General features: G+C 50.4%; 1 protein-coding gene across 3 annotated transcripts in view; it reads right to left on the reverse strand.

The window, feature by feature from the left end:
• Window positions 1-798: 798 nt before the first annotated feature.
• Window positions 799-13,407, reverse strand: part of CALN1 (calneuron 1) — a 145,390-nt gene continuing 132,781 nt past the window's right edge. For all 3 annotated transcript variants that reach the window (XM_051636193.1, XM_051636192.1, XM_051636194.1), the window contains exons 5-6: window positions 11,755-11,908; window positions 799-4,366 (exon numbers count right to left, since the gene is read on the reverse strand). In XM_051636193.1, the coding sequence (XP_051492153.1) occupies window positions 4,239-4,366; window positions 11,755-11,908 (282 nt within the window). In that variant the 3' untranslated portion in view covers window positions 799-4,238. The remainder of the gene's footprint in view (window positions 4,367-11,754; window positions 11,909-13,407) is intronic.

Raw genomic sequence — 13,407 nt, forward strand, 5'->3', positions numbered from 1 at the left:
TTTCTTCATGGCTGATGGCATAGTATGGCTTTGGACCTGCTGGCTAAGCAGCTTGTGCTTGAATTCACTTCTCCATGGCCTCTGAAATATTTTGGCATGCCTCGTGCCTGCCATCCCCTGGCTGGCTTCTCCAGGAGCAGATGCCTGAAAATCAGGATGTGCCTTCAAAGTGAAAGGCCAGGGTCCGTGGTTCCCAGCCGTGCAGCCTGGTGCCTTGCAGGAGCAGCCACCCAGACCCTTCCCATCCGAGATCAGCCCTCCCTGGGAAGGATCAGCCCAAAGTGTCCTCACCAAGCCCAGCCCAGCCTGGCTGGAGCAGCCCTTGCACTGCTTCCACTTGCTCCCAAACCAAACCAAAGCCTCTCTCCAGCTCAGACACCCACATCCACCTCCAGCCCTTCCCTGCACGTCGATCGATTGAATCGCCCCACTTGTGTGTGTGTGTGTGTGTGTGGCTAAGCCAAGGGAGCTGCCTTTGGGTGCTCACAATGAGCTCATCACTTGCTCACCCACCAGCTGATGCCTGTCCTGGGCAGCTGGGAGCTGCTGGTCCATCCCTGCTCCATCTGCACGTGCCGCGTGTGGCTGCGACGTGGGGCCACACGTGTCCCCAGCAGCCGGGGTTGCCACAGCAACAGCCTCTCCTGCAGAACTGCAGCCCTGAAAAGACACTTCAGTTCTCATGGAACTGGCAAGAGCATAAGTTTAGTGCTTTTTCTGACAGCTCTACCTAGCACTGCTGCAGTCTGGGTATTATATTTTTTTAAGTATGTTAATTAGCACTTAAATAGTTCTGGGTTTTTTTTGTGTGTGTGTTTTATTATTTTTTTCCTAAAGTAGGGGATGTGGGGTTTTTTATTTTATGTCTTTGATTCTTCTACTTTCTTCCCCCTAAGCTTTTGCCATCAGGCTCCAATCAAAATTTTGCTGCTCTATTTTTAACTGTCTGTAAAAGCAACAAAAAGCCCCCCATTTATTTTTTTCCCCTCTTCTCGTGTAGAATTAAAAAAGAAAAAGAAAGGAAAAAAAAAGAAGATAAATGGATGTTACATAAATGGAGCCAGGGAGGTAGGTAAGAGACACAGGTCCAATGGTGCTGGCTAGGAAGGATGGGAGGGCTTGGCACAAAAGGTTGTGGGGAGAGGAAAAGATGAAGTGGCTTGGCCTGATCCTTCCTGCACTGCCTTCAGCTACCAGAAAAGTCTGGCTGATTAAAGAAGGGATCTCCCCAAGACACCTTCTGGTGGTGAAAGGCTGCTCTAGGAAGGAAGAGGAGACCTCTGGCAAGACACGACACTGATTCATGATGGACAAATTGGGTTCCCTACAGAAAAAGCAAACCCCAACCCCCCCCCTAAATCCTGTACCCAGTAAAGTCAGTGGTGAGTTCTGCAATGAACTCTCCTGACCCCAGGCTATGGCTTTTACCCATATGTTAATTATAGGTTTGGTTTTACAAATGGAGCTTCAAGGAGAACTGAAAAATGGGTGTATTTACAGAGGTTTTTATGGAGCATGCATGTAGCAATTATGGAGCCTTCCAGAGAGCTTAGAGGACTCATCTCATCTGGAAGGCAGCTGTGAGCACTGGAGTCTGCCTGGCATCACCTGGCAGACGAGTGAGAAGAACATGGAGAAATGCCTGGTCTGTGTGTGGTGGCTGGTGCTTCTGGGCTCCCAGAGGAGGCATTGCTCTGCCCCGTGTCCCTGCCATCAATGAGTGGGGCTGGTGGGTCAGTGCCCCTCTTTCCACTCCATCTCCACCTGCCCCTGCTGCCTGTGTTCACACCAGCACAGTCCCAAAGGGAAAAAAAAATAAAGAAATCTTTATAAGAATTACCCAGTGGCAATAACATTGCATTATTTCCCCCCCCACCTCTGCCACCTTTCCACATGCCTCTGAGACCTAATAATGTGGAGGACAGTTCCCTTAAAATGATCTCAAAGCTCATTATCTGCAATGTGCAGAGCAGGGGGTGCTGGGAGCGTGTCCTGCCCCCTCAAGCAGTGCCCATCCCATGCTCAGAGCTTGCCCAAGCTCTTCCCCTGGTGGTTTGAAGTCTGCTGCTGCCCCACAGCAAACACAAATCTCTCCACCTTCTGGGAGATGTAGCAATTTTTTTTTTTTTTTTGGTGGGATATTTTGCAGTTGACCTCTGTCAGTCACAGCAGAACAGAAATACAGAAGTGTGTGTGAAAGGCAGAAAAACAACCAACTTGGCTGCTCTGGAGAAGACAGCTGTCGACTGTGGTGGTGGTGGAAGAGAGGGCACCAGGAAAAGGGCAACGACGTGGAAGTGGGAGACCCAAGACACACATCTAAAGGCAGCATCCAGAGACGGGTGATGGGAGACGGAACAACGAGAAGGACCTTTTCAAAGCGGGCTACTAAACAAGACATGGTTAAACGTTACCCATCCAACTTGTAATCAAAGAAAGACCTGAAACCAGTCTTTGAGAAGGACCCAGGCTGAGGCTGCTGTGTGGGTCGAGGGAAGCCTGTGGGTGGCAATGCCTTGGGGAGCCATCCTGCTGCTCTCATGACACAGGAGACAGTTATCTACATTTACAGGAGCAACATCTGACTATTCCTTGGTGTTTCTGGAGCTTGTCCAGCCAGCAGGATGAAGCCACCCCTGGCTCCAACACCCAGATGCCTCCGTGGACCTCCCCAGGAGCACTCCCTGTGCTGGCTTCACGAGCAGCAGCTGGCAAACCTCTCCCAGGAGGGCAAGGAAACCAGATCTCCCCTGAGGTGACACGTAGGCGCACGGTTCATCCGAAGGTAAATGCAAGGATCTGTGTCAAGTTTAAAAGGAAAAAAGCTTTCAAGTGGAAGCCTGTCTCCAGGCTCACCCAGTCCTTGCACTTTCTGTGGGATGTGTTGTGTCTCTAGTCCGCATGGCTGCATCTTCTCCTTGCTGCTCATTCAGATCCCTCCCAGGAACCACAACAAACTCTGGCAGGATCTGAGAGTCCGACACGCTACGTAACGTACGGTGCTGTGCTCTGGTTTGGTTCCTCCCCCTCTTGCTGCAGTTTTGCTTTTCAGCTTGCCCGCCTCGGAGCCTGCCCGTGGGATGATGGTGGTGGTGAGATGGCTACTGGGAGGGACTGGAGCAGCTGGCTGGTCAAAACCACACACTGCCACGGAGGCAAAACCAAAACCCCTTCCACGAGAAGGTGTCTGACATGGAGGTTTCACTGCAGGTTACAACCAGGGCGTAGGAAAAGAAATCAACAAAAGTTGAGCAGGCAAGACGAGGGGAGGAAACCTCTTTTGGCACTTTCCTCATGATTTTCATCTCAGATGAGGTTATTGAAGACCAATATAGAAGAAGGGCAAAACTGCTGGGAAGCAAATGCTGTTGAATATGCAGATGGGACCGAATAGAAGGAGTTTTACTTGGCGCTGGTGGTTGCAGAGTCGGTTGGAAGACTGTGCACAACTCTCAGAGATGCCCGTGGGTGGGAATGGGAGGTGCTTCTCAAGCCCTGATTCGAGGTTGAAAACCAAACAGCTGCCCCACAGCCTGGCCTCGAAGGCGGCGACTACGAAGCAAAAACCGAAGTTTTGTATGGTGTTGGCAAAGGCTCCTCTGTTTTTTGTTTGTTTCTTACTCAAAAAATACTGTACAAGGACGCTCACACTCCCCTCCGATGCCACGAACTCAAAGGCATGGTCATAAGGGAAAAAGAAAGCGAAGCTGGAGCACATGGAGCAGGACTTGCTTGTGGCGAGGCTACGATCCCCTTCCTGGGAGCGCGGGCCCAGCGCAGAGCGACGCAGAAGAGTCACTTGTCCCCTGGGTTAGAAGGCAGCCCCGCTGCAACGAGTCCTGAGGCTGCTGTGCCTCCTCACAGCTGCACAACAGGCTGCTGGGTGAGAGTTCCCTCCACGTCACCGTCGCTGTTTTGAAGCAGTCATTCGGGACTCCTGTATTTTCTCTCTTTTATATATATATATATATATGTGTGTGTATATATATATATATTTATTTATTGCATTAGGAAACAAACCCTTTAAAGCATTAAGACAGCCCTTTGATGTCCCTGCCAAAAGGATGTGGGTGGCCGGCGAGGCGCGTTTGGGCGCCGCTGGCCTCGTGCTCCTGGTCGAGCGGTGCCTGGTCCTGCCTGCCCCTGCCTCGTGGCCGCGGTGAAGAGTCGGGTCGGGGGGAGCTGCCCGGTGTCATGCGCATGCGTGGTCAGGAGGGGTCACAGTGTCGGGCCAGGGGCTACTCCATCCCGCTGCGCAGGATCTGGTTGGCGGCGATCAGCATCACGCTGATGATGAAGGCCATGGCGAAGGCGCAGATAAGGCTCTTCCGGACGCAGGTCTGTCTGTTCTGCTTCTGGGCGTGCACTGCAAGGGGGAGAGGGGGGGGGGGGAGAGAGGAGGTGGGTTTGTGTTCCACCCGGATCAGCTGAGATCAGAAAAGCCCCCCCCCCCCCCACCCCGGCTTCTGAGTACAACCCTCTCCTCCTCGCCTGCGCCAGCCAAGTTGAGGGAAAGCTGAGACAGCCGGGTTTGTTCAGCCTGGAGAAGGCTGAGGGGAGACCCTGTTACCATGTACCAGCACGTAAGGGGTGGCTACCAAGGAGATGGAGACTCCAGTTACATGGAAAAGACAAGGTGTTGCAGAATGGCTTGAGCAGCAGGGCCATGGGCCCCTGCTATCTCCTCGAGAGGCCTTGAGAGTGTAGCACAAACAGCAGGTGTACAAGCAATCTCTTTTTTTTAGCCTAACACAAGTATAAACAATCTCTGTTAGCTTAAACTAACTCAAGGACAAGGTAGAGAAGTAGAATGATAGAAAACAAGGAAGAACCCTGGAACTCAGATGTGTGTTATTATCCAGTAAAATCACTGCAAGTAGTTGCCGTCCAGTGAAATCACTACAAGTAGTTACTATCCAATGAATTCACTATGCGTGGTTACTATCCAATGAATTCACTACATGTAGGTTTGGAAAAGGGTATAAAAGTAACACTGTGTATTCAATAAATCGAAGCTTGCTTTATCAATCACATTGATTCTGGACTGCTTGCTTCCCTCGCCGTCGGCAACAAGGGAGAATGGGTGCAAGTTACTCCTGGGGAGATTCTGATTGGACTCTGGAAGAAAATCCTTCACCCTGAGAACAGTGAGATGCTGGAATACTCTCCCCAGGGAAGTGGTGGATTCCCCCACACTGGGCAGTTTTAAGGCTCAGCTTGACAAGGTGCTGGGCCACCTCGTTTAAACGATATTATTACCTAGAAAGGTTGACCAGATGATCCTTGAGATCCCTCCCAACCTGGCATTCTATGGTTCTGTGATACCTCTCCCTGCTGGGACTTTTCCAGATTATCCACCTGACCTTTCACTGCTTCCAAACCACCATTCCTAGCAAACCACCCCCTCCTACTGCACGAAGCCCTTTATCTCTCACTTTGGATTTTAAACCCTTCCAATGCTGGTAGGTGTGTCCCAGTTTATCTGTGTCTTCCTTTTAAGCTCTTGATGAAGTTCTCTCTAAAGTTCTTTAGTCAGAAATCCTGGTCTTCTGTGAATCCCTGAGACTCATCCCGGTCAACTGGGAATGAGCAGAGATTCAAGATCTGCTCCCCAATAACACTGAAGAACCCTACTGTGACAGTTCCCATGAGTATGCAGAGTGTATTAGTCATTTTTCCAAACTGTAGGTTTTCTGTCCCTAGGCAGAATCAGACTTATTAAGAACCCTTTCAAATCAATGCCTGCAGAACAGCTGGCAAAAGAGGTGAGAGCCATTTGCAGCAGCTGGAATGCAGACAGAGTTGGGATTTTTATCTTGGCCTTGATTTAATTCTCATTTTCTTCAGGTCACCAGTGAGGATTCATGCTGGGACTTGCTGAAGAGAGTTCATGCCTCTGTCTTTGCCTCCCTGCTACAAAGCAACCTGTGGCCTTGGGGTGCCATGAAGACTGATCTGTCAGGACAGCTCCAAAGGTCCCTCAAGATAACCATGGAAAGCCAGGAGAACCTCAGCAGGGGATGGAGAGTCCTGCCCAGTGCTATGGGCATAATGCAGCCTCTTGGTTTTGCCTCTGAAGGGACGTACCCACTGCCCTTTCCTCATGCTTGTGATGAGGGGAGACTTTTCAGGTGGTTTGAAAACAAGCTCAAAATTACAACGAACCTAAAATGCAGCCAAGAAAAGGCTCTGAGTGCCCATGTCTGGAAAAGTCCAGGAGCATGTTCCTGCTGCAGCAGGTGGTTTGTGCCTGATGATCTTCAGAGGTCCCTTCCAACCCCTGTGATTCTATGATTGATTCTGTGATTGATTCTGTGATTGATTCTGTGTTTCTATGTTTTTAGAACATATTGAAAAGGCTCCTGTTCTGACCCAGGCTTGAACCTCATTGCACAGAGTGGGGAGAACTGGATGCTGCATTTTGACCCCTTGTTTCATCCCAGCCCCTCTGGCCAGGATTTAGCAGTGCCTGCATCCTAGTCCCAGATCCCACATGGTCCCCAGCTCTCCCTAGAAGCATGAGGAGCCCTTTTTAGGGCTTTTTAGCACTTGGAGACCAACTGCCCTGGGCAGGGCCACCTCGTGCTGCTGGTACTCTGAGCTCTGCTCTGGGCAGCTGATGAAAGCCCCTTGGGCAGTTCTCCAGAGGGACTTGCTTTTCTGCTTGCACTGCTCTGCTCCTTCCTCCATTCACTGGCTTTTCTAAAGCACAAAGAATCCATGCAGGGACTCCTGGGGTTTGTGCATGGTGCCCTGGCACTTTGAAAAGCTTGTTAAATTGCAGCTTTAGGGATTGCTTTGTTTATTTCTCTCTTATTTCTCTTCTCTGCAAACACTCCCAGCCAGCAGACAAAGCAGAGCCACAAGCCATCCCAGCCCTGCCACTCAGTGTGGGGCTCTGGTGCCCATTAGGGTGACTGGGAGCAGCAGTTTAAGACTGGGCAAGGCTTTTTGTGATGGCAGCTCTCCTGTTCAAAGGAAAAGGGTAAAGCATGTTCAGTGTTTCTTGCAGAAGTGCTCCTGAATTGACCAGTGCCCTCAGTCTTCTGTTATACAATCGAGTAAAAATAGAGCTTTTAGTCAGCAGGATCCAGAGAAGTCATCATGATGGTTGTTTCCCAACTGAAGGTACCAAATAAGCCAAATAACCTACCAAACAACTCCAGAAGCAAGGGGAAGGGGCTGTGCTGCACTGCAGAGGTGTTGCCAGCCCAGAGAGACCCTCTTGCTCTTGGCTGGGGCTGGGCGGGAATGACTCCAGCAAGAAGACCAGTATTACAGTTCCTCTGCCTCTTTACAGTCCAGAGGAAGAGAAAGAAGCTGGAGGCACCTCACTGTGAACACAACTCTGTGCTGCACAATTGCCCCCTTAAGTATGAAGACCCATCTGTGTCCTCCCTCCCCCATCTCCCCACTAACTGCTGAATTTTTACCCTCACTTCCCTCTTTTCTCTGAATCCATAGATCCTTTCAGCTTGGCATCTCTGCTTTTTCCTGCTGTTTTCCATAGCTGACATTGTCACAGGGCTGGATGCTCAACCTGTTTGCATTTGGTCACCAGGAGGAGGTTTTAATACCCACGGGACATGCCAGGGCTTGGACATGAGCTGGTCCCTAGAACATGGTCAAGCCTGAAGCTCCTCTGGACATGCCCTGGCCACTTCTTAGAGGGGAGAGAAGCTCACGAGCTGTCCAAACTAAATGAGATCTCAAGAGCAAAGGCAAATTGAGGCTGGGTCATGCTTCATCTTCTCAATGTGCAGAGGACAGGCTGGTGAGGAGGACTCACCACGGTGTCACTAGTGGCAAAGACAGAGCTACCATCCCCACAACTTTTCCACCAGCACATGGGGTTCATGGGTCCATCCCCTTTCAGGGTGCATCAGTCCACTGGCTGTGGCTGCTGGGCTGGTCCCGATGCCCACAGTGGGTGTGAGATGGTCAAGGTAAGCACTGAGAACCTTCTTGCCTGCAGAAAAAGGCTCCCTAACACAACCAGCTTCAGCCTATTTATAGTGGCTTCTGTCATAACCCTGCCAAGGGTGAGTGATAGTTGCTTTCTCTGGCTTGCCTGGAATTATCTGTGTTTTAAGAGGCCACTTTGTCATTCCCAAGCCCTTTGCTGAGGAGCAGGTGCTCTTAGTGCTCATCCAGGGGGAGCAGGGAGGGGAATTGCAGCAGCTCTGGTATGCCCAGTTAATGTGAGTGTCAGGGCTGAGGATGAAATACCTGGAGCAGGCAGCACGGGTCACTGCAACCAGCTGGCACTTGTTTGCCACCAGCTTCATGTTGGGAGTGTTTGGATAAAGGGAACTGCCAGAGAAATGATTTTTTTGACTATAAATTTTTGGTAGTTCAATGCTGCTGCAAAGTTCAGCAGTACAATGATGTCCTTTCCTTGTGTCTGTTGATAAAACCTTCACTCTTCTGGGCCCTCAGCTTTATTCTCTTGCCCTAAGCAGTAATAAAAATTGAGAAGAAGGCTGAAGACATAACCCTGCCTGCCTCCTGGTCGTGTTCTGCATAGGTGGTGTGGGCTGCTTGTACTGAGGAGTCGGGCACTTTCATTGCTTTGCTCTTCACCAAGAAAAAGGCAAATTAAACCCCTTAGAAATGTGTAGGAGGGAAGGTTGTAATGCAGGCCCAGAGCTGATGTCTTGCAAATGACTCTGATGTTCAGAGTGAACTGAACAGAAACCTGGACTTGTCCCTGACCAGAGTATGAATGTTGGAACTGGCTCAAAGTGTGTGTGTCTGTGTGTGGGAGGCAGAGATAAAGTGTATTGTCCATCGTGATGCAGGAGGAATATTTCATAGTTGTAAAGGTCTTATTATACTAAGAAGCCAAGATGGCAAAATATTGAGAATGACCAAAATTTGGGCTTTTTTGTACCACTGAGAATGTTACCTGAACAAGGCTGTTTATCACCCTGGGGGGTGCTGAGCCAGGTAACACTGGGTGTAGAGCAGGGGGTGAGTGTCCCAAGGTTGGAGAAGTGTCTCAGGGCTTCTCTTTGATTGCAGGAACATATTCCAAGGTGCTAGTGAGTGGACCTCCCCCATTCCAGCAAGGTACTACTGAAAGTATCTGCTATGTTTTTTCCCCTGATGAGCCATTCACAAATCTCAGTGAAAACCACTGGGGCTCATCTTGGCTTCATTCCCACCCATAATTAAAGGCACTTCAATGGAGTGGATGAAATGTCCATTAAACATAGATGTGAGCCTCTAAGCTAGTCCCTTCAGGCTGCCTCTACAGCTGAAAGATATAGGTGGTTTTTACGGTGAAAATCATCTCACCCCAAGGTAGCACCTAAAATAAGATCACAGAATCATTAAGGTTGGAAGGGACCCTAAAGATCACCCAGTTCCAACCCCCCTGCCATGAGCAGGGAACCCACCACCAGACCAGGCTGCACAAAACCTCATCCAACCTGACTTTAAAAACCTCCAGGGATGGGGCATCAACAACCTCTCTGGGCAACCCATCCCAGCTCCTCACCATCCTTAGAGTGAAGAATTTCTTCCTAATATCTCACCTAAATCTCCCCTCTCTCAGTTTAAAAACATCACCCCTTGTCCTATCACTGTCTCCTCTGATGAAAAGCCCCTCCCCAGCTTTCCTGGAGCCCCTTCAGGCACTGGAAGGTGCTCTAAGGTCTCCCTGGAGCCTTCTCTTCTCCAGGCTGAACACCCCAACTCTCCCAGCCTGTCTCCAGAGCAGAGCTGCTCCAGCCCTTGGATCATCTTGGTGACCCTTCTCTGGACCCTCTCCAAACAAGATGGAGGAATTACACCCAAAAAGTGTCTCCTTCACTCCACTAATTAAGGAGCAAAGGGTTACTGACTTACACAGTGACATGTCTATACAGCCTGGTGAAGCTTGCCTGAGATGCTGTCCAACCTTCCTGCCAGCTCTCCCTTGGAACCATTTGATCCACACCATAAGACCCTATAATTTTTACTTCTGAGCCCTGCAGGAACTTAGTGTTTGGGAAATGGGAATGCTGAGGACACAAGTGGGTCACTCAGGTAATGGCATGTCCAGCCTGGGGAGCTGCAGGGACTCCACCTGTTCCCAGCCTGCTGGTCCTGGGAGAAATGCTCATGTCAGAGCTGCCATGGACCAGAACCAGCTCTTTCTTTTGGGACCTGAAGGAAAACTTTGCATCTTTGTTGACAGCACTCAGTTGATCTTTATTCTCTGGTGGATCTGTGCGTGTGTGTGTATTTCTAACAACATCTAAAAAAGGGTCTGTTTTGCTTCTAGGTTCTGCCTGGCACCAGCAATGCCAACATCCCACGAGAAAAGCTGTTCTTGCTGTACTTTTGGAAGCTGGGACTTCCAAAACGAGATGCTGAGATTTTGGACCCATATTTTTGTGTGTGTGTGTGTGACTGGGATAGTTCACCCAAGGAACAAAGCTGAAAGAAGCCTGGGTGCCTCTCACCAGGGTGACAGCTGGCTCGTGTCTCCGCTGAACCAGCAGGTTGGTGGGGACTAACAACTCTGCTCATGTCAGGAAGCACCTTTTCCTCCCTGCTGATCTCCAGGAGGAGCAAAAAAAAATAAAAATAAATAAAATGTTGCTTGGCTTGATTCAAAAAGTGCTGCTGCTTCCCTCCCTCCTGCAGCTTCTCAACAGTCAGCTGTGCTCTTCTACATCTTGTCTGCAGGATGTGGCAGAGGGTGAATGTGCTGGATGGAGCTGCTGAATCCCATTAACTAGGGATTACAGTGGGATGTTTATTCCTTACTCTGTTTCAAAGATCCTGCAGTGTCTCAGATTGGTGTCCTTTCACAGGCTGTCTGACCCCCTGAGTATCAGGATTTCCCCCCAAATGTCCTACAGAAACTGGCATTGCTGTGGGGGGAAAGCTGTCCCAGGGTGACACGCACAACTCCTGAAGTTCTCCCTAGGACTTTTCTGCACTTGTGATGATTTGTATCTGTTCAGCTGTTCCAACCAGCAACGCTTCAGAGCAGCACAAGTTCCTCTGGCCAAGAAAACCCTTCTCCCAGGGTGGCTTCAAAACAGGGGATGTTCTTGCCAGTGTCAGTTCTGCTCAAAGGGCAAAATCCCCTGTAAATGTGGAGGCTGTGCCTGATCCCAGTCGCTCACCACTTGGTCTTGTGGCACTGCTGAGAGGACACCACGCTAACCAGCAGCTGCCAGAGCAAATGTGTCCCTTTCTCTGCTGTCTCTGAGGACTGCTGGGCCTTGACCTTGCAGACACTCAGTGCTGGGATGAGCTGTCCTGGCTGTTCCTGCTCACTGCAGCTCCACGCCAGAGGTGCAGGCAGCACCCTGTGCAGGAGGACTCTGCCAGCTCCTCCCTGGGAGCCCACAGCAGGAGAGCTTTTCTGCTGATGGAAAGACAACAGAAAAGTGGTGGAGCCTAACCCCCAGTGAAGTACTTCCACGACAGATGCATCTTTCTGTAGGGAAATAGAGTTGGTGGTAGCTTGTGGTGATAGTCTGTGATGTGGCACAGGCTGCACATCCCTTGGCCTGTATCCCACCAGAGAAAGGAAGGCCATAAACCAAAACAGCTACCAGCTCATCCTCCTGCCTGAAACAGGATCAGACCACAGAGAAGAAGGCCAAGAGCAGCTCTTAGCTCCCCAAGTGTGTCATCACCACTTACTCTAAAACAACTCCACGCATCCCCGCACACTGCGGGTCACGGGGCAGTTACAGACAATATAGAAAGAGCATAATTTTACAGAAACACAGAGACTTTCTCTCTCACCTTCAAACTCTGTTTGGCAGTTGCCAGAGTTTTCATTTAAACTCTCCTCTTCGTTGATAATGATGTTCTCAATGTCCTTCATCGTTAGGTGGTCCCGGAAGGCGTGGTAGAGGATGTGCTTCAGCTCCTCCAGCGTTATCCTCTGCATGTCAAACTGTGGGAAGAGGATGGGGTTAGGCTCAGCCACTGGGCACAGATGTGGTGCCAGGAGGACAAGAGGCACAGGGGCACGGCACAGTTCTCCACCTGTGGTGTTCATTTTTCCAACCTCAGGGGTTTTTTCCACCCCCAAGAGTGTGGGTGTTGCAAATGGAGGCTGCTTGAGCTCTTGGCGGCTTCGTGCCAGGAGAGCAGCAGAGCAACACAGCCCTGTGCCAGGAGCAGCCTTCCAGGCTGGAGATGCAGCAATCAGGTATCAGCCCTGGTCATCCCAACAGAGATAAAACCTGGAGAGATTCCCCTGGTGGCTCTTACACCTTGCCATGAGCCACAACCTTCTCTCTGCCCCTTTTCCTCCTTCTGACTCTCCCGCTGTGCCTGTGTGGCGAGCACAAGCAGGAACATTTCCCTCTTGGCTGACTTCTGCTGTAGATCCAGTAGGTAAACATTGTTCCTACACACACCAGAGGTTAAGAACAGATGATTCCTGCAGAATATGTAGAAATTAACATTTTGCAGTAGAGGAACTTTGTGGAATTAATATCTGCTAAAGGTAAGAAGCGAGGCCATTGACACGGTTGATTCACAGGGGAGAAGACGAGTCTCCCTGAGCTGTTGGTGCAGCCAGTAAAGGAGTAGGGAACCACCCCAAGACACCTGAGTCTGCAAATAATCATCCTCTGAACAGCACCTTGAACCCTCTAGCCTCACACCCCAACCCAGCCAGCAGTGAGCACCAGGACCTGGACACTTGCTGCTAAACCACCCCCCCTTGGAGACACCTCGGCAGGAGCAAACACCTCTGGCTCAACCCTGCAGTGCAGGGAAGGCAGTGCCAGCCTGTGCCTGCTCCTGCAACCCAGGGCATGGAGACCTGCTCCTTCAGAAATGGTGCAGCAAGAAATTCCTGCTCCTTCCCCCCAAGCCTGGTCAGGACAGGACAAACCTGACCAGCCTGGGGCTGCTGGGTGCACTCCCTAGGGCTGCCTCCCCTGAGCACCACTGCACACCTCATCACACAGAGCCAAAAACCAGGAATCCTCCAAGTGGTCAACTAAGAAATAAAAGTGCACTTTTATGAAATCCAGGCCCTGACATACTTATGCACCCTGTGCTTGTGTACAGGGAGATGTGCACACATATATATTCATCCACCTACAATTAGCAGCACTGATTTCTGCAATTCTCTTTGTTTCCTGCAACAATCAAAAAACCCAGTGCATAAAATCTGCAGGGCAGTGGAGAGCAGGGGCAAAAGCCCAAGTCCCTGTTTGCTGCCCACGCTTGAATTCTATGACAAGCAAGTCTGGTGGGTTTGGTGGTTTTGCTACTGTCCCTGCTCCTCAGGGGTTCAGTGTTCAGGCCACCCAGCTAAAAACAGCCAGAGCACAATTGTCAGCAGCAGCTCCCTGTTGCACAGCTCAAAGCTGGACTGCAAATCCCCTCGGGGTTTAGGCACAAATTTCCAGCCTGCTTTGTGTGCACCAGGAAATC

The sequence above is a fragment of the Apus apus genome, chromosome 18, assembly GCF_020740795.1.
Source record: "Apus apus isolate bApuApu2 chromosome 18, bApuApu2.pri.cur, whole genome shotgun sequence".
In the NCBI taxonomy this organism is placed as follows: domain Eukaryota; kingdom Metazoa; phylum Chordata; class Aves; order Apodiformes; family Apodidae; genus Apus; species Apus apus.